This window comes from Hibiscus syriacus, unplaced genomic scaffold (assembly GCF_006381635.1).
Source record: "Hibiscus syriacus cultivar Baekdansim isolate YM2019G1 unplaced genomic scaffold, ASM638163v2 tig00008864_pilon, whole genome shotgun sequence".
Classification (NCBI taxonomy): Eukaryota; Viridiplantae; Streptophyta; class Magnoliopsida; order Malvales; family Malvaceae; genus Hibiscus; species Hibiscus syriacus.
This window is the reverse complement of record NW_024062176.1, coordinates 25,588-47,055: the sequence shown is the minus strand read 5'-3', so window position 1 is coordinate 47,055 and position 21,468 is coordinate 25,588. Positions and strand designations below refer to the sequence as shown.

General features: G+C 35.2%; 4 protein-coding genes across 7 annotated transcripts; all 4 read right to left on the bottom strand.

The window, feature by feature from the left end:
* Positions 1–449: 449 nt before the first annotated feature.
* On the bottom strand, positions 450–2,248 carry LOC120202536 (galactinol synthase 2-like). Its single transcript, XM_039202960.1, has 4 exons — positions 1,865–2,248; positions 1,250–1,570; positions 783–917; positions 450–690 (listed from the first exon to the last, which is right to left on the bottom strand). The coding sequence occupies exons 1-4, from the start codon at positions 2,147–2,149 to the stop codon at positions 475–477; spliced, it is 957 nt and encodes a 318-aa protein (XP_039058891.1). The 5' UTR covers positions 2,150–2,248; the 3' UTR covers positions 450–474.
* Positions 1,826–20,481, bottom strand: LOC120202534 (galactokinase-like). Of its 4 annotated transcripts, none has more exons than XM_039202958.1 (14): positions 20,211–20,481; positions 19,643–19,827; positions 19,359–19,405; positions 19,124–19,218; positions 18,930–19,012; positions 18,790–18,858; positions 18,439–18,624; positions 18,156–18,290; positions 17,894–18,028; positions 17,339–17,409; positions 17,172–17,249; positions 16,714–16,855; positions 16,514–16,627; positions 1,826–1,836 (listed from the first exon to the last, which is right to left on the bottom strand). In XM_039202958.1, the coding sequence occupies exons 1-13, from the start codon at positions 20,371–20,373 to the stop codon at positions 16,517–16,519; spliced, it is 1,500 nt and encodes a 499-aa protein (XP_039058889.1). In that variant the 5' UTR covers positions 20,374–20,481; the 3' UTR covers positions 1,826–1,836; positions 16,514–16,516. The 4 variants fall into 4 exon arrangements, with proteins under 4 accessions (XP_039058889.1, XP_039058886.1, XP_039058887.1 ...); XM_039202955.1 differs by lacking the exon at positions 1,826–1,836 and adding an exon at positions 7,841–7,851 and having other exon boundaries at positions 16,496–16,627; XM_039202956.1 differs by lacking the exon at positions 1,826–1,836 and adding an exon at positions 16,324–16,472 and having other exon boundaries at positions 16,504–16,627.
* Positions 11,731–12,548, bottom strand: LOC120202530 (E3 ubiquitin-protein ligase UPL6-like). Its single transcript, XM_039202951.1, has 4 exons — positions 12,435–12,548; positions 12,291–12,357; positions 11,980–12,150; positions 11,731–11,892 (listed from the first exon to the last, which is right to left on the bottom strand). Exons 1-4 carry the CDS (start codon positions 12,497–12,499, stop codon positions 11,731–11,733), a joined length of 465 nt encoding a protein of 154 aa, XP_039058882.1. The 5' UTR covers positions 12,500–12,548.
* LOC120202528 (desiccation-related protein PCC13-62-like) lies at positions 13,921–15,093 on the bottom strand. Its single transcript, XM_039202949.1, has 3 exons — positions 14,705–15,093; positions 14,359–14,584; positions 13,921–14,292 (listed from the first exon to the last, which is right to left on the bottom strand). Exons 1-3 carry the CDS (start codon positions 15,091–15,093, stop codon positions 13,921–13,923), a joined length of 987 nt encoding a protein of 328 aa, XP_039058880.1.
* Positions 20,482–21,468: the final 987 nt, after the last annotated feature.

The following is a 21,468-nucleotide window of genomic DNA, read 5'->3' as shown; positions in this document are numbered from 1 at the left end:
ATGAGTTTGAGGGTAAAAATGTTGTTTTTAAAATAATTTTTCTGATTCAACTTTAAAGTGATATAATTATACGAATCAACTTACCTCAATAGTTAAAAAAATCATTTTGTTCTTGGAGATCATGAATTTGAATACCAACGACTGCAATGGTGATTGGGTGTTTATTGTCAAATGGTCGAGAATATTCAGAACAGATATTACTTTACAATCACCTTAGCTTAATTAAATAAATAAATAAATATTTGATATAACTATTAAAGATATATATAAAAAGAGGTAAAAAAAATACTACAAGAGTCAATAAAAACATATTAATGCTTAAAAGAAGCATAATAATCATGTTTTTAAGATGGATGTCAACAGAACTAATACTACGTTGGCATAATCATATGCATATTTAACACTATAAAGGTATAACTAAACATATCTCAAAACATAGTAGCATAATAACAATCAATGGATTATATGAATTGTTTAAGCTGCAGATGGTGCTTTCCTCTCGTTATCGACAACATCATCTTTATTAAGCTTAGAGATGATGGAGCTGAGATTTCTGTGTTCATCAATGGCAGATCCCTTGTAATCCAGAGATTCATCTTCGTAAATTTCCCACCACTTCTTCACCAACATCTTTATGTCCTCTCTCTCCATGTTTTCTTCCTTCCCAGTGTACCTCCATGGCTTTGATCCCTGCAATATTTACACGCATGCATGCATGCATCAATAAAAGTTCATTAACATATATACATGATACATACATACATATATACATGCATACATACCGCAGCACAATAATGAACGACCTTGACTTTCCCAAGGTCTATATTTTCAGGGTGGCGCCATAGAAGAGCCAAGACGAGGTTGTAAACAGGAGGGATCGGCTTGTAAATCTCCCTGAAGAACATATTCAGAAAGTCCTGCAATTGTAATTTCACCATAAAATAAATAAAAAAATATGATTCTTTAAGAAGAAAATTAGGTCGAAATTACAGTTTTAGTCCATTAACTATGCTCAAATTTATGATTTAATCCTTTTAATTTGATATATCTTGAAAGGTTATGTGCTTTTCTTAAAAGAATCCATTCTAACACATTACAGTTGCATAGTTTTTAGGAAAGACCTTTTAAGAAAAATACCACTTTGTAAATTATAAGGACTAAATCCTAATTTGAGTATACTACAGGGTATAAACCATAATTTGACCCGAAATTTAACATTAATAAAAAATAAATGAAAATATGAATCTACCTGCTCAGCAAAGGAAGTAGGAGCAGTGACTTTGAGAGTGTCCAAGAGGCGGCGGTAAGTGACAAGATCAGGCTGGTAAATGAACATGCCGGCATTGAAATAGAGCGGCGGCGGCGACCCCATTGAAGTCGGCCAGTCAACTTTTTCCGGGCATTGTTGGCAATATCCAATCTTGTACTTAGGAGAACTGGACCATGTTTTCTCACAGAAGCAGTCCATGACGGCATAGAAATAGCCATCGTCAAGCTCAAAAAGGTGATCGATATTGCCGAACACTTGAATATCACCATCCAAGTATATCATCTTCTCGTACTCCACAAACTACAAATCAATTAACTCGCGATTAATTGTCATTAACAAGGATAAATCCAGGGCTGCTACAACAGTCGTGCCTCTAAATATTTTAAAATTTCATATAATTAACATTTTTTCTTTATATTTTATATCAATAACTTAATTTTACATCTTTTAAAATTTATAATTTCATACCCCTAAAATTTCAACATAACTTGTTAAAAGTTTCTACTATTAACATAAAACCCTAAGTTTAAGTTTGTTGGTAGTCATAAAATTTACAAAGCAACATGCTTGCTTATATATATATATATATGTTACCTCCCAAATACGAAGTTTAGAATAGTTGATGACATAATAAGCCATTGCAAACTGTGCCTGGTTCTCCGGCGGATAAACAGGCTCAATCTCGCGAACAATGCAGCCCTGTGAGCGGATGATCTCGCGGTGCTCTCCGGGAACATCAGGCAGAACAGCCACCACCAAAGGGTACAAAGACTTAACATGCCTCAAACCCTTGGCTAAGCCGACAACACCTTTCACATAATCCCCATTGCCGGCCAAGAAAGTGACGTAAGCCCTCTTGGGAACACCGTTTGCAGACATGTTTTGAACTGAAAATAAGAAACAGAACACTGAAGTTGTAATGTAAGAATCTGAGGAATCAATGTAGGGTGTGTGTTGGTGAAACAAGGGTTAGGTCTTGTACTCTATTTATAAGCTTTTGAGATGTAATAAAAAAATATTTGGGGTAAGTGTTTTGAACCGAATCTCTTTGATTTTAATTCGATATCGTCATGCAAAAGAAAAAGGGAAGTCTACACCTGCCTCTTCTCTTGACACATTGAAAAGTTTTGGTAAGTATTTGCAATTGAATCACTTTAATTAGATGGTTTAATCTTGCATCAGTCCTTTTATTTCTTAGACTTTTAAATTTTAGTCTTTTTTTTTTGTTTCTATTATCGGAGAATTTGGTCTATTTTACTTGTATGATTTCAAAATTAAAGTTTAGCTGGTAAGAGTATTAATGGATTTTTGTTAAAATCTGAATATTTGATTTAAAAGTTTGGAATTTTTGGGGTGGTTCTAATGGTTAAAGTGAATTTTGTTCTACCTGGGTGATTCAGTTTGTACGTGTGCGTGTGTTTAGATCTAGAACTTTTAAAAACATATGTTTAAAAATTTGACTTAAAAGTTGTAAATCCAATTAGTAATTTTCTTAGTCAATACCAAACATTCTTACATCTACTTTCTCATTGATAATTATTGTATCTCGTGTCATCTATCAGTTGATCTAATAAGATAAGATGTTATGTTCATTAAAAAACGATAATTGTAAATGAAAAAAAAATTGAGTCGAGAAAGTCATTCTAGTTATGGATATCTATAAGATCTGATCTAGATTAATCGATCAATAGATCAAATGGTAATGAAGCTGTAAAAAAAAAATGTGTCTCGTAATACAACTAATCATGAGTTTTCCATAGCTTCTCTTCACCATCGACCTCATGATGTATATCATAAGGTTGGCTTTTCTCACGGCTTGGTGAAACACAATTCAAATTTAAAAGAAGTCAATTAATTTTGTTATCAATTGAATATGGAAGTTTTAAATCAAACAAATAGAACGACTAAATACCCCAAAACTAAAAGTATTATCTAAATTTCAAAAGTTATAAGAGTATAAGGACCAAGTGTACAATTAACTTTATTTGATCACCTACTTATCGTGTGTATCGTATGGCACAATATGATCTTTATGTCTAAGTGGACCTCGAACGGCCAAGAAACCAGCAAATCCAATTTGTGTTTGATGACGGTTGTAATTCTACGCCGGAGGATTGAGCCTTATCAAATGGGTAGTCGGCGGGGAGGATAACTCAAAACAAAGAGAAAAATAACTGACATTTTGGATGTTAATGGGACGTGGCAGCAAATTATTAGTAATTCCAAGTGTGATGAAACTTATGCCACGTGTTAACATCTTAATGGCTCAACTGTTGGGTTGATATTTTCTTTTGAGTAAGATAATTTAGGTTAATTAAGAGGTGGGATCTCACCATAAATTGTAATTAATAATTCATTGAAAAATATAAGGATATTGCCCTTAATTTGAGGCAATTAATTAACTATTTAATATATATTTATTTATATGATTGGATTTTGATCTATATATATATTATAATTTGAAGGAATTTATTCCATATATATGATTGAATTTATATAAACAATTATACATTTAATTTTGCTACTAAATATATGAGTTTCCTTGAATTGAAAAATAATAATTGTGAAGAATTTAATTTAGGACAAAGGGTGAATAGGGTTTGAGGATTTTTTTTTTAGGTCGGAGAGATTTAAGTGATTATTTTAAAATTTAAATAGTGAAAATATTATTTTAAGAGGACAAATAATATGCTTTAAATTTAATCATATCGGACAACAATGTGTGCCAGTTGACCAATAATTACGGTAAAAAAAATATAAAATTTTTGCAGAAAATAGAAAATATCATTAATGATTTAACTGTTTAGTGATAAAAAAACAAATGTATATAAAATTGATACAAACAATAACAATTCATACGCGCGTGTGTGTGTATATATATATATAATCAAAATATAATCACCAAATAAATTCAAATGGATGATAAAAAAATTTTGCTAATTTTTATCTCAACCCTCCATCTAAATCCATTTAATAACTATCTTTAGTATAAAATCAATAATATTTACACGATATAATTGAATTACCCATTCACACATACATATACGTATAATATATAGGGTTAGGATTAGGGATCGCAAACGGGTGGGTCGGGTGCGGATACTCTCTCCTCCTTCCCCATACCCACCTAATATTTTTCAATCTACTACCCGCCCACCACTCATGATAGGTACAAATTTTCAAATCCACACACGCCCACGCGGGTACATTTTCAAATCCATCCCCACACCCACTACCCACTAGCGATATACCCATCTAGACCCGCCTGACAGCAAACTAATGGGATGTTGGAGTTGGTTCCCAGACAGTTCGTGATGGGGTATCAACGCATGCTTCAATTTGTCAGAGGAGTGGCTCTACGAATGTTATGGAGACAGATTGTAGGGAGCATGTAGTCGCAGAGCTGGATTGTTGAGTTGCTTTCGATGTTAATGCTCATAGTTCGCCTAATATGAGTTTTGAGAGGCTAAAGAACATGAAAACTGCTACTTTTGATGTTAATGCATATAGTACGGCTAATTTGTGTTTGGATGGGCAGCATGAGCTAAAAAACATGGAAAATGACGTGGTTAGTGGGATTATGGGTTTAATCAAAGAGCCGAATATTTCCCTAATTAAAGATCAGATTAAAGACTAAATATCCTTAATATTTGGTTAAATTATATGTTATATATTATACAATATTAAAATTTATAAATTAGTCTCTAAAATTACACCTAAATTCATAATGGTCCAAAATTTAATAGATATTTAGCTGGGCGGGCGGATGTAGGGCAGGCGGATGCGGGGCGGATAATGTCTCAAACCCATTACCCGCCCACCACCCACGACGGGTACCACTTTATAAATCCACACCCACCCACTACCCGTTAAAATTATACCCATCCCCGCTCCAATTGGAGCGGATGCGGTGCGGAATCCACGAAATTGTACCCGTTTTCCATCCCTAGTTAGGATCCACCTACACAATATAAAACTCTTTTAGTTTTATATAGATTTAGGACCGTTGGATGAGTAAAATAGATGACTGAGATTAACAGTAGGAAATGAGAAGATATTTATTGGAAAAAATAAGCAGTTAGTCTTAACCATCTATTTTCACCCATCTAATGGTCCTAAATCTGTGTAAAACTGAAGAGTTTTACATAGAGTAATTTTTAATTTTATAAACAGATTAAAAACCTATCGATCTTTAAACAAGTTGTAAATCGTTAATAAATAAATAAACACGGTACAAGAGAGATTCAAAGTTTGATTTCCTCCAGCAAATTAATTAAACATATCTTACTTCCAATCAATATCGTTTAAAGTAGACATATATTCAATACAAAATTCGATTAGGCTTTCACTTTATAAACCAAACCACCTTCTCAACTTCGTTTTCTTTATACACAATCGTAGCAAAACGTGTAACTAAAACACACCATAGCAAAAATGTACGTTATCAAGCTAAATCATGGCTTTTATAAATGAAGAAGATTCCGATACGGACCTCCCAAGACAAGTGGCTTACAGAGAAGTACCAGAGTCAGAATAAACCCTACCCATATACTCACTTGAATATATAGACGAACATAAAATTTTATACCAAGGGTGTAAATCTTTAAAATTTATATTAGAAAGGTGCAAAATTATAATATTTTAGAGAATATAAAATCAAATCATAAAAAAATACATAAGAGTATAACCTCAGGCCATCCCTACTTTGATGTAATTGAGAGGGTTGTTATCCTTTGGTCAGACCAATATGTCCAACATTCTAGTTCATATTGGATTATTAACAACTGAGAGCAGGCAGCGATTTTCAACAATATAAAGAGCTGATTGTTGATAAATATGACAGATATGTTAACGAGTAAAGTCGGTAACGATATGCCTTCCTGTCATCTCAACTAGAACAAAACTGGGAAAATTCAAAGTGCAGATGGTACGTGATATGTAATAACCATTCTAATCCAACAAAAATGAAATGAGAGCAGTAAAAAGCTTACACCATGGTAGCCACCTGCATAATTTGTTGCGGAAGACGGCTATCGGATAGAGCAAAATCACAACTAATAATTTGAGAAATTAAAAATGAAGATAAAAGAGACACAAAATTTACGTGGAAAACCCCTAAATAATATAGGGTAAAAACCACGGGCAACGGTAGAAGAATTTCACTATGAGAAAATAGGAATTACAACTTTTCTCTATCTACCAAGGAGAAAACAATGATAATTCTCTCTTGATAAAAAGGAGAAAACAACTCTCAAGAAACTCTCTAAATTCTCTAGTATTGGAAGAAAGCTAGAATGCTTTGGGATGATTTGAAGCTAAATGAGCTAGGGTATTTATAGTTGAAACCTAAGGGCTAATCTTGTAAATACCCTAAAGTACAATGATTAAATGTTGTAATTATCCCTTGCATAATTCAACAAAAATAATAATAAAAAAAAACAAAAAATCAGCAGCCTAGCAGCCGGCTGCTTTTGATTTTTCCACAATCTCCCACTTGAAGATTTGATTGGAACAATCATATCTTCACACCATTCTTTCTACCTTGTACCATCATGTTGCTTACGTCTCTGACAGGCCACAAGAGGATCGACACCAGGTAAATTTATCAGCGTTGATTGCCTTCGTCATGAAATCTGCTATGTTGTCTTTGGTATGGATCTTCTGCATATCTACCGTTCCTTCTTCAACCTTTTCACGAATGAAATGGTACTGAACTCGTATGTGCTTTGTTCTTGAATGAAATGCTGGATTCCTTGCTAGATGCAAGGCGCTTTGACTGTCACAAAACAGAGAGACATACTCTTGATTGTGCCCAAGCTCCTCATATAGCATCTTCAACCAAATTGCTTCTTTACTGGCTTGTGTAGCTGCTACATATTCTGCCTCTGTTGTGGATGTAGCCACAACTGACTGCAATTTTGAAACCCAGCTTACAGCTCCACCAGCAACTTTGAACACATATCCTGTAGTAGATTTGCTTTTATCCAAATCCCCTGCATAGTCAGAATCTACATAACCATTTATTAGTAAGTTTGATCCTCTGTAACATAATGCAACATTTGAGGTTCCCTTGATGTATCTTAGGATCCTCTTTACTGTATTCCAATGCTCTTTGCCTGGATTCGCCATGTACCGACTAACCACTCCCACTGCTTGTGCAATGTCTGGTCTTGTGCATATCATAGCGAACATTAAACTTCCCACTGCTGATGCATACGGTACTCGAGACATCTCCATCCTCTCTTCTTCACTGCTAGGACTCATACTGGAGGATAATTTGAAGTTAATAGGAAGAGGAGTAGAAATTGGCTTACAATCTTGCATGCTGAATCGTGACAAGATCTTCTTCAAGTAATTCTTTTGTGAAAGCCAAATCTTCCTATTACTTCTGTCTCGGTGAATTTGCATCCCTAGAATCTTGTTTGCTGATCCCAAGTCCTTCATTTCAAATTCCCTAGCCAGTTGTGCCTTTAATTCTTCAATATGATCTTTGTTGGGTCCTGCAACCAACATGTCATCCACATACAACAGCAATATAACAAAATCGTTATCACCAGACCTCTTGAAATAAGCACAAGGGTCTGCATTAAGTCTGTTGTATCCAAGGCACATAATGAAGGAATCAAATCTCTTATACCAACACCTCGGCGCCTGCTTTAGACCGTACAGAGATTTGTTCAACCTGCAAACCAAGTTCTTCTTTTCTTTTTCTTCAAAACCTTCAGGCTGGAGCATATAAATCTCTTCTTCAAGATTTCCATGAAGAAAAGCTGTTTTAACATCTAGCTGCTCTAGATGTAAGTTCAATGTAGCACACATTGCCAAGAGTACTCGAACTGTTGTTAGTCGAACCACAGGAGAAAAAATTTCATTGAAATCAATACCTTCTTTTTGAGCATATCCTTTGACCACCAGTCTTGCACGGTACCTCTCCACTTGATCGTCAACATTTCGCTTGATTTTGAAGACCCATTTGTTACCAATTGGCTTCCTTCCTTGTGGTAATGGCACAAGGTCCCATGTATTATTTTTATGAAGGGCTTCGATTTCTTCTTGCATCGCCATCATCCATAATGAAGCATCTGAGCTGTTTATTGCCTCCTGGTATGTTGATGGCTCACCGTCCTCTGTTAAAAGGCAGTATGCAATATTACCTTCTATAACATAATCTGAGTGCCAATTGGGACGTCTTCTCACACGATCTGATTGACGAGTTATTGGAGCTTCAGAACTCTCTAGTTCTTGTTCATCATGAGCTGGTTCTGCTTCAGAAGAATCTCCTTGTTCAACCTCCTTTTCCACATGTATATGAGTAATCTCTGACTTTTCAGCGCTAGCATCGTCTTCTTTTCTTTTAGCTTATCTTCTACAAAGATAACATCCCTGCTAATGATCACTTTGCGGGCAGTGGGATCCCACAAGCGATACCCCTTTACTCCATCAGCATACCCCAAGAATTTGCATTTCCTGGATTTTGGATCCAACTTCGAAATTTCTTGGGAGTTATACATCACGTACACAATACTTCCAAATACATGGAGGTTTGAATAATCAGCTGGTTTACCAGTCCACATCTCCATTGGTGTCTTCAGCTCTATTGCAGTTGATGGAGCTCGATTCACCAAATAACAGGCGGTATTGACTGCTTCTGCCCAGAATGATTTTCTAGGCCTGCATCCCTCAACATTGCTCGTGTTCTTTCTAACAAGGTTCTGTTCATCCGCTCTGCCACTCCATTTTGTTGAGGAGTGTTCGCCACTGTGAACTGTCTTTTGATGCCTTCTCTCTTGCAAAAGTCATCAAATTCTTCGCTTGTGTATTCTCCTCCATTATCTGTTCTGAAACACTTGATCTTATTTCCAGAATCAAGTTCCACCCGCGCTTTGAAGTTTTTGAAAGTTGCAAACACATCTGACTTCTTCTTAATAGGGTACACCCAACATCTCCTGGAGTAGTCATCAATAAATGAGACAAAGTATTTTGCTCTGCCTAGGGATGTGACCGGTGCTTGCCATACGTCAGAGTGAACCAATTCTAGAACACTTTTGCCTCTAGAATTTGATGTGTTGAATTTCAACCGGTGTTGCTTACTTGTTATACAATGCTCACACAAAGGAAGTGATGCCTTTGTTAAGCTGGGAAGTAGCTTTTGCTCCACAAGGACTTTCATTCCTTGTTCTGACATGTGTCCAAGTTTCTTATGCCATAACATTGCAGAATCTGAACTACATGAGGCAACAGAGGCTTCTGCTTCTAGCAAAGTCTCTCCCTTCAGCATGTACAAGTTTGCAGCTATCTTTTCGCCTTTCAGCACCACAAGCGCTCCACGGAACACCTTCATGATTCCTTTGTGTGTTTCAATCTTGCTTGCATTATTATCCAACAATCCGTAAGATAATAAATTTTTCTTCAGGCCTTTCACATGCCGTACATCTCGAACAACTTTAATTGTTCCATCATACATCTTCAATTTGATGGTTCCCACGCCAACGATATCTAAGGCATGATCATTGCAACTATAGACAGATCCTCCTGAGACAGGTTCATAATGATGGAACCATTCTCTTCTTGAGGTCATGTGATATGTTGCTCCTGAATCAATGAGCCATATATCTGCAAATCTTTTTCTGCCTTCCACGGTAGTTGACGCTTCACAGCATAGAGCATCTCCATCATCTGAAGTGTTTGCGGTATTGCCTTGTGGATTGGAGTTTTTATTGAGACTCCAACAATCCTTCTTCAAGTGACCCTTCTTTCCACAGTGGTAGCACTTTAAATTCTTTTTGCTTCTGGACTTCGATCTACCATGTTTGTGACTGCTGCTTTGGCCACGTTCTGTTGATCTCCCTCTCGTCGTTGTCAACGCTTCTGCTTGTTGCAGATTTACTTGTTTGTCTTCCTTGTTCTTGCGCCGATTTTCTTCTTGTAGAACAGCAGCTGCAACGTCATCGAAGACTAGACTGATGACATTACTATTTGTCAAGTTGATGATGAGTTGATCATACGAATCCGGTAGACTTTGAAGTAGAAGTTCAGCACGTTCTTGTTCTCCTATTTTACAGCTTAAGGATGTAAGCTGAGAAAATAAGGTGTTCAGTGTATTTAAGTGCTCTGTCACTGAAGTAGATTCTGACATACGAAGAGTGTACAATTTCCTTTTAAGGAAAATTTTATTGTGCAACGATGTGGCCTCGTACAATTTGGTGAGATGATCCCATATCTCCTTAGCTGTCTTCTTCTCCTCGATGCTTGACAATACTTCATCTGCTAATGCTAGATGAAAGTTTGCCATAGCATTTCCGTCCATCTCGTTCCATTTATTGTCATCTGCGAAATCCACCGGCCTTTCATTGATAGCCGCTAGACACCCGTCTTTCCTCAGGATGGCCTTCATCTTCAATTTCCACAGTGAGAAATTTCTCCCATTGAATTTTTCAATATCAAATTTCGTTGTCATAGCTTCTATTACGGATAGCTCCCACTATTTCACTATCGTGAATAGTTCTCTGGAACCTTCAAAGAATGGGTAATACCTTCTTACTTTCTTATGTTGGATGATCCACCTTTTGGTGGCAACCACAAAGACAATAAGCAGATATTACACACTCTAATCTAGCTCGGATACCAATTGTTGCGGAAGACGGCTATCGGATAGAGCAAAATCACAACTAATAATTTGAGAAAATAAAAAATGAAGATAAAAGAGACACAAAATTTACGTGGAAAACCCCTAAATAATATAGGGTAAAAACCACGGGCAACGGTAGAAGAATTTCACTATGAGAAAATAGGAATTACAACTTTTCTCTATCTACCAAGGAGAAAACAATGATAATTCTCTCTTGATAAAAAGGAGAAAACAACTCTCAAGAAACTCTCTAAATTCTCTAGTATTGGAAGAAAGCTAGAATGCTTTGGGATGATTTGAAGCTAAATGAGCTAGGGTATTTATAGTTGAAACCTAAGGGCTAATCTTGTAAATACCCTAAAGTACAATGATTAAATGTTGTAATTATCCCTTGCATAATTCAACAAAAATAATAATAAAAAAAAACAAAAAAATCAGCAGCCTAGCAGCCGGCTGCTTTTGATTTTTCCACATAATTAGTATTGTGTCTTAGGTCATCAACATCCAAGCAGATAAATAGCTGCAAAGAAGAAACATTTCGAGGATTTAAGAGAATCTCAAAATTTAATTTTAGCAAGATGCACTAAAGTGACAAAATTTAATTTGAAAGATAAGCTGATGTTTCAGCCCGGGTGAATGCAGTAATTGTTTCCTTACCTTGAAGCATCACAGAAAAGATGTTAGGAACTTGAGAGGCTTACACACATAAAGCATAATTGAGTCAAAATAATGCTAGGAAATGTGAACAATGTTAAAAGGCATTTATGCATGACAACCACAAAGTGATTCTGGCAAACTCCATCTATCATGTTTAAATGGGTAGATTAGAACCTCAATGTGAGATTCGGAAACTATTGCCCACAAAGTGAGTCAACCTGCAAAATTTAAAAGTAGACCAGAATACCTGCAACCCATGTTCATTAAACATAGCAATCCACTCTTTCCGTATAAGTTGCTGAAATCCCCCAAGGAAATGTGTACTTTGTTGTCTTATCTGCAATGACATCATTTCACAGCGTCGCTATCATGTAAGGTATAAGACAAATGCATTAAGTTACTTACACATGAAGTGTCTTACTACCTGAAAATTCAAACGGTGGTTAGATACAAGGTGAATAAATGTGATAACATTCTCATTAGTAACAAGTATGTTTTTGCCTCCTGGAAGCAGCTCTTCCTCTGTTTGCTCTCCGTATTCATTATTCACAATTACAAAGTAAAGCTCCAACTCTGAAATGTCCCCTCTATAATGCTGAATGGCATGGCAAAGACAGAGATTAGAATGCTAGAGCCATAGTAACATGTAGATGGCGTTAAAGGGTGACTATGCAATTAACATTTCCCCAAGTATGAACACAAGATATATAAAAGGGGGGAAATAAGAATAATCACCTTCAAGAAAATAAGGTGACGATATAGCTCAGGGTCCAAGGAAGGCAGATCATTTAAATAGTTGTACCTAACCAATTAGAAGAAAAATACATGTGTATAAATATCTCTACAGTACAAGGTCTTCCAAAGAGGAGGAAACCTCACTTTTGTTTCAATTTGCCCAAGAAGAATGTTGCAAATGGTATATCTACAAGAATTCCTTCAAACATGGCCTACAAGGAAGGTAATATCATGCCTCGCCAATAAGCCTATAATAGATAAAGCTAACGTAGCATACAAGCAAATTAAATATTAAAGCATTGCACAAAATAGTAGTTATTGAAACAACAATCCGAGTCAGTCTTCACGAACTTAAACGGTTATTGATCTACGATAATTGATGTTGATCATATCAATTTCTGAAGCCGGAATCAAAGATTGTCTTGGGTATTCGGTGTACAAAGAAGAGTTACGAGGATTGCCCTTGTAGACAAAGTAATCGATGTGAATCCCGAAAGGAAAATCTAATTCGATGATCCGAAGAAAATTGAGTCAAAGCGAGGCTTGAGGCTATTTTTACCATATTCATTTTCAAACTTCAATTTTTATTTTCTTTATTTTTCTTTAAATTGCTTTTTATTATTTAATCATTTTTACCAAACCCTCTTTTTACTACTTATCACCTGCTATAAGCAATTCAAACTGAATTTTGGAATTTTCTATGTCCCTAAGAATTAACCCTTACTTCCCTTTACTACGTATTTCCTATATTTATTAATTGAGAAGAATGAATTTATTTTGACATCAAAACTACAGTTTTCAATCAGCAATTTCATGTTAATTATATGGACACAAGATGTGTCACGCTAGCAGCAAACAATAACAGTTAATTAATTAATAAATTTCATCCGATCAACAGTATTAATTCTCAAGGTATAGTGGAAGATTCAAAGGAATGTTGGGTCATTGATTCAATCATCATTAATTATTCTTATATTTTTCATATTATAAAAATATAATATAATTTATTTGGATCCGAAAGTCTTAATATAATATTTTTTATATAACTAACAGTGTTAGTTGAATGGATAAATGTTTTATGTTTTATAAGGTAAACTGAATCATGATAAATTTGGGTTGATAATGTGATGAAAAAAATGTGTCATCTAGAGTGTGGGGAAGGGGAGGGGGGAATTATTTAGACGACATCTTCTCTCTAACTGTATATATGTTCAAAGTTATTTATATGATCATCTTCCTCTGCATCACCCGAGCTATACAGAAGGTACCCCTAATTTGTACATCTTCATGAAGATGTCTTCTACTCGTGTTTCTTCTCCATGTTACTTATTAAAATGGCCTACTTGATAAAATAATTTTGGGGTACGTTTCCCACCTCATTGTCTAGGCAAAATTGGCCCGAATCATTGAAAAGTTGTGAGAAGCAGGAGCATGAAAGTTATTGATCCTTGGCTGGAGTCCGTGGATCATGTTTCTTCTATTGTTTAACTAATTATTGAATAACCCAAATATGTGAATTATGGTAGTAAGATAGACATATTTTTTGTGTTGACAACTTAATTTTGGAGTTAAAATGGAGAATATTTGATAAATATACGTTATTTGCATTTGTTGTTAAGCAAATGGTGGACTAAGACAAATAAGACTTGGCAATATTGCCATCAGCTCCCTTGGGAAAGAACCCACCAGGGACGCTTTCGTTGCCACTTCCATAAACGATCCTCAAAATCTCTTCCGGTGTTCGATCAAATGCCACCGAGAATTCATCACCGGCAAGCACATTGCCTACAACTTTACCTTCAGCACCGAAATCTACCGGCACGATAAGACCTTCGTCTTTGGTCCCGGCACGTCCAAGTGTGTTTCGGAGATTCGAAATTCGATTGGTGAACTCTGCCACGACAAACTGGTACGGAAAGACGTTCACGGTTGCATGCTGGTATAGTAAACCCCTGATAACGGCGTCCTGGCCTGATTCTACTCCTAGGAGACCTGCAACAAGCTGAAAACAAGAAAATTGGTTTAATTATGCATTCGGTCCCTTTACTTTTAAAATTGTTGGAGTTACCCTCTTTGAAATGGCACCCTGGAGTTTAGGGTTTGCACCAACGTAGCCGGTGAGTCCAACGTAAGGGATCAAGTAGGAAGCAATGAGGAAGTTGATGCTATTGGCGTAAGGGTCAAAAGGGGGCATCAATGGCTTCCCAAATGCTTTATCTATCACTTTTGCAAATAACGATGCACTCAAATCAAGCTGTGGCCTTGGGAAACCTTTCACCGTCTTCTTAATTGCCCTACATCCAAAGAATACATGTAGTTCCATCAGATTTTTCCTCGTTCAGGGTTCAACTCGACTACCAAACTCAAAAACGAAAAGGAAAAAAAAAGAGGGTTTTGAGAGAAAAGACACTAACTTCAAGTGACCAACTTCTTGGTAAGCAAATTGTAGGACTACATCATTGATGAGAGTGTCAAGATTGGCCTTTTTGGCACCGATGGGAGACGGACCACCATCGGCTAATTCCGGAGCAACTTTATCCAAGCCATGACCCAAAGCACCGTACAAGAAGAACTCAGCTTCTAAATACTCCAAATTCAATGGAAACTCCAACAAATCGAGATCGGTTTCGGGGACCGATGAGTTATTGTAACCATCAGCAAAGTCTGCAGAATAGGTAGAAGGAAGAAGGGAGATGACAGATAAAGAAATGAAAACAATGGCCGCAGAGGACAATAAGTAAGGTGTTGTCATTGCCAGAGACTGATAGAGAGTATCCTGATGCAATGCACAAGGCATTGCCATTACGTATATATATACATACGCACGCACAACAAATTGCAGAATTTCAGGGTTAAAGTCGGAACATTTTACAGCTGGAGTATCCGAGTTTTATCGGTTACGGATAGAGGATAAGAAGTAAGGGAGGATTTGGTTTAATGGCGTAATTGATGGACCCTTGTCTTTGCATGAAAAATTGAAGATCTAGAGACTATGGAGATTACAATTAGTTTCTTTCCCCTTATTCTATGGATTTTATCCTCAGAAAAAGAAAAGGAATCTAATCTTTCCCTTTTTTCAGATCCTATAAATAATAAATTAGATCGAGTTCAATCAAAAATTAATAATTCAACTATTTGACCATTTACATATAATTAAAGAATTAATTATAATAAATCAATAACTATTAAAAATCAAAATAAAAACTCATCGACTTAACTCATTCGACCGACTACTATTAATTTTTATATTAAAAATATTTGTATTTAATTATTGTTAAACAAGTGATTCATCTATTTAATTTAAAAACGAATAATTTGATTGATTCATATAATTATTAAACGAGTGATTTTATCCTGGAGAATTAAGAAAAAGATTGATTTTTTTAATTATAATTGTGATTTTATATGATCTATTTAAGATTAAGGATTTTATTATGTGGATTTATGATTATAATCCAGATAATAATAACGATATAAAAATTAAATCGGTTTTTTAAATTCAACCAACCGACTGCTCTCAATAATGTCGTGAGTTTGGGTCATCGATTGACCATTGATACTTTTAAATTTTTTTTATATTCAATAAAATTCAAAACTAATAATTAATAATATAGAGAAATAAAATTTTAATCAATTTAAATAACCAGGGTGTTTAAAGTTTGAACTTGTGGGAAAATAACTAAACCGAACTGAACACATTCAAACTATAACAAAATCAAAATCAAACTATATCTAATAAAAACATGTTAAAATCAAATCTAAACCGAACACTACAATCCGAATTTGTTTTCAGTTAACATTACTCAATACCTAAAAACAGTAGTTGGTAATTTGATCTCTCAAGTAAATCTCGATTTCGAAGTCTTGTGTATAAAGAAACTCTCTGTTGGGAGACTCACCCACTAAAACCAGAGGTGTAATATGGGTCAGTCTAAATTAGTCAAGACAAAGCCACGAGCAACCGAAAGAGTAAAAAAAACACACATTACCCAATACCTTGGTGGATATGAAGGGAAAATTTTACATCGAAGAATGAGGGAAAAGAGGTAATTTCTACATGCACAACATCTCTATAATCCATTTACAGTGTCTGGGAATGATCTGAATAAAAAGAAAACCAATGTCCAATTCTGGGAATAATCTATTGAAATTTGCTGTCCTTTATTTCTCAAGCTAAAATGGTTTTGTTTGTTTGGGGGCAGAACAAATAAATTCAAGAAAACATACTAAAGTTTGATAATAGCTGCACCACTCGAAGGCTTCGAAGCGAAAACATAGAGACCAAGATCATTCTTGTTGATCACACCTTTGTCCATCCTAGATTGGTAGAATTGTTCCTGGAAACATAATCGAATGTATAAATACGATGCCTTTATAATGAAACAAAATATTGTGAGCGAGCGAGCTCAAACGACGGTTATACCTTCAAATTGAGGATGAACTGTGGTACGATATTCTCTTTTACCAGGGCCACGGCACAACCACCCCATCCAGCTCCGGTGAGTCTTGCTCCCAAAGCACCGTTGTCTCGACATACTTCTACAACTTCCTCCAACTCCGGGCAGCTAGTTAACAAAAAAATATAAAAGGTAAGATGAAGTGATACTAACCAGCAGACCATCCGAAAGTCGCATCAATCCGGAGCAGTGAAAAAAGAAAAGAGACAAGGAGAATAAAATCTATCGAAAAGCTTGATCATGCGTAGAAACTAGAAAGAGGGTAGCAAATCATCTTTTCAATGGGATTTCACTTATGATTTTAGAAACAGTTTGACAGACTCGAGGAAAGCAACGAACAGGGACGGTAAATCTTGTTCTTAACGAGATTTCAGTTACTTTCCTAGGAGGAGTTTGACAGATATGCACATTCTAATAGTCGTACCTGCATTCATAGAGAACACTACAGCTGTGGTGGCTTTCGTTCATAAGATCACCGAGCTTCTTGAGTTTTTCATCCGCACTGCACAAACGTATTAATAATTACGGTCCACCGGTTATCGAAACAACTTGCGGACAGAACATAGCCAATTATTAGCATTTGAAAGTCACCTCAAACTTGATGCCACCGCATCCTTAAAAGCATAAACACGCTTGGCTTCAGAGTACACGTGAGCGGCTCTCTGGAGATTAGGATCAACAGATAAATAAATACACCATAACATAAATCCAATTTATCAAAATGATTCTTGCAAAGGATGGCAGTTAAATATGTACAAAATGATTTAAAGACCTTGTGGAATCGAATAAAGTATGACATAAAGATGAAAGACAATATTCCAGGATCACTAGTACTAGTTAGTAATAAAGGGAGCGTAAAGTGAACCCAGAGTTTAACTCAATTGGTTTATGCAGCTACGACCTCCTTCAAGCTACACAAAAGGGGAATAATAATGCGAATGGTACACACCAAACTGCACAAAAGTTTTAAGGAAAATGTATGCAACTAGAAAAATCCTACTATTTAAAACTATTGATTGAAGAAAATGCATGTGATATGGAACATAAGTGCAATGGATATTGAAAATAGAGAAAAACTAAACTACAATTGATAACAATATTTAGTTCGAAAAGATATTAATCTATTCGAACTTCAACTAAAAATACCTGATACAACTTGAAGTGCTTGGCTGTTTTTAGCACATCCAAAGAAGTTGGATTATCACACAAGATTGATGGAAGAGCCTTATCAGTAATTTTCTCAACTTCTTCAGCTGCATATGGCTCCTCTTTCAAAAATTCCTGCAGCGAAGGTACAGTTTGACATGAAATAAAGAAACTTTACTGTATATTTAAATGTTGGCAACTGAAATTCTTAACAGAAAAATAATAATAATATCACGGAGGTAGAAAATCAAAAGATATAAACCTTGACAGCAAGGACAGGATCATTAGAACCATGGCCATCGGCAAATTTAACACATAAACCTTCAACATCAGAAAGGGTTTTGACTTTTGATATTGCCTCTTGTGGCTTCATTCCTTGCTTTATACCAAGCACGATCTGAAATTGTGAAAAGACCAAACAAAATGCACATTGTGAGTATCCTGAAATCGAATATGATAGATACACCATGCAAAGGACCCTCAAAGTTGAAATTTTAATCCCATACATACACACTTGCACATTCAGGTAAGGAAATATAACTTACGGCTGCCAGTCGGCATTCAACAACTCTATTATTATAATTTATAGCAGCTGTTACAGCCTTTTGAGATTCTGCCAATGAATGGGCTATCACGAATGTGCCACCAGCAGGGAGTTGCACATCAGTTGCTCGAATAGGGTTGAAATCTATTAGCTCAGCAAACCCGTTTTTGGCCATCACAGAGATTGCCTGTCATAATAAAAACAGGGTAATTGTGACACAAAATTCTCTATAATCGCAGAGTAAATTTAACAAACTTATATGAGTTGGTAGCATCTTTAACATTATTTGGTAAATTTAACATCACAGTAACTCAAGAAATCAAATGAATTCGTTAGTAGGAAAAAGTTTAACCTGGTCCATTCCACCTGATAGTGTTCCAACGTATTGTTCACAATCACAGGTTACTTGGGCAATGTCTTTCTGTTAAACAAACAGATATTAGAATTTCAAATATAGAAAGACGCGTGGTTACCAAAGTGAAGATAGTATACCTTTGGGAAGTTAACACCAAAAGCAGCCATAATAGCAATTGTACTTGAGCAAACCAAAGCCGCAGAGCTTGATAGACCGGAACCTGGAACAAACCAAAAAATGAGCCAATTTCAACAAAGAAAAAACTACTATCATGTGAAGTTAAAAAAAATCAATTAGCATTCAAAGTCATGTAAGTGATGTAAAAGAGTACCTGTAGGAACTGTTCCGTCAACAAGAACATCAAGGCCAACTAGCACGCCTACATCCACTCCTTTTGACTTGCAATATTCATAAAAACCCTTGTACCTGGAGAACAAGGACAATACTGGCATCAAGTTTTGAGGGGATTCATGTAAATAAAACAATAGCAATATCTGTGTCACTCTGAAGTGTTCTTGCATATTTGAGGAAAAGGATAAAAAACACTAGAATATATTTTTACTCACCCACATATGAAATAGTGCCCCCATTTATGATTCTTCAAGTCAATTTCCTGCACAATAAACAATTTCAGGTAATTTTAACTCAAGTTCAGAGCAAATCCTTATTCCTCGAGCTAACAAACCAAATGCTTATAAGAAAATCAGCATTTTTCAATGTTATAGAAACTAAGGCAATCAGAGAATGAGAACTGAATAGGTAAACTAGCAAATAAACATTTGACAATTTACATAATCAACTAGATAACTATAAAGAAAAAACCAGAAAATTAGCACTTTGATAGAGTCACCTGGTTAGGATCAGCAGGATAAGTACAGGTAGCATACTTATCATTGACATTAGCAAGTTTTAGAAGCATGTCAGTCTCCCCTTCCTTGTGCTTTCGGATTGCCACAATCGTGTCTTGCCTGATTGCCATCGGCAACACCGAGTATCCTTCATAGTCAATGTGTTCTCCAATTAAGTTCACTCTCCCTACACATAAATAGCCATTAATTGATCAACCGATACAAAAATAACCATTGCTCACAATTAAAACAATCAAACCACGAAATCCACTCACAGGATAAAGTCATTTGAGTTTAGAACTTGAAATTACAGAATAGTGTAAATTGTGTGATAAAACAATTATAAATACATGATTCATGATTATTCCTCAAATCTATGCCTATGTACTACAGGAAAGTCAAACATATAATCATACTGAATCTCAACTAATTTCAGCACGCATTTTATTCTCCGGTAGACGAAACTAAATCCAAATCTTCAAATTCATTATCTTCAAAAACAGTATTTCATTAAAAAGAAATCCTTCACGGGTTGTCGCTAAGCCATAGCAACACAGAGAAAAGCAGAACCTGGAGATCGAGCGAAGACATCGGGAGGATGACCGAAGACTTGGAGAAACTTAGACTTCATTTGACCGAATCGAAGCTGAGCTTCTTCCAGCTGAGATCCTTCGCCATAGACCGGTTCGAGGGAAGAAAAAACCGGAACAGGTAGCTCTTCGTGCTTCGCCATGGCTGTCAGTCTGCAGTTTTTTCTTAGTGATTGATTTCTCTACGCACTTCCACTACGAAAAGAACAAACCGAATCGCAGAAACCAAACGAATTTCTGAACCACTGGTATCTTTTCAATAATTGCTCTTTTATTGCTTTCTTCACTAGTATTTTTCCTTTTTGTCGCATAGGAATCTAATATTTTAGGGTTAATTCACAATTTGGCCCTTAAAGTATAGAATCCGACGATCATCTCCAGATATTCATGTACGTGGAAACAATTTAACTTTTATAAGTTATAATTATAGTTATAATAACACATATATAGGATTATATTTAGAAATAATTAATATGATTCACATAAAGAATTATGATCGATATAAAATTTATATAACTACAATTAATATCAATTATTATAATATTTAAACGAATAGACTAATAATCGAAACACATTTAAATATAAACAAGAATAGTTTTTTAACAATACCCACATATGTTCCAATTTGAATTGAAATACGTATGGGATGAAACTCGAACCTAAATGCTCAAACCTCAATGTTTTATAACTTTTCCAAGACCTCGCTAGCATAGTTTAATCTAATTGATTGATAGTGAGGGGGATTATTAGGCGAATAGCAGCTTTCTAATTTTTGAATAAACATAAACGATTCACATCGAAATATGCTTTAATTTTGTAAGTGCACTTAAATTTAGGGATAGATCGAGGGGAGTAAGTAAGGGCAGTTGTCATCGTTACAGCATTTAATATTTTTATATGTTTTAAGTATTTTTTATATTTTTTATTGATAATATGTTTTTCTCTTCAAATTTTTATAACTTTATCTATAACCTAAAATCATGTATACATCTATGATTAAATTTTAACTATATTTTTAAGAGATAAAATGAATAAACAGTGATGATAATTTGATTTAAATTTGACGAGCTTCAATCAAATTCAGTTTTATAAGATTTTCTCAAATAGGTTTATATAAATTTTGGAAAGAGTGACATTAGATCCAGTTCAAATTTAAGATAAAAAAATTTGATCCGACCCTAATCAAGATAATAGTATAATTTTCTTCTATATAATATTTAAGAATAATTGTTGTAATA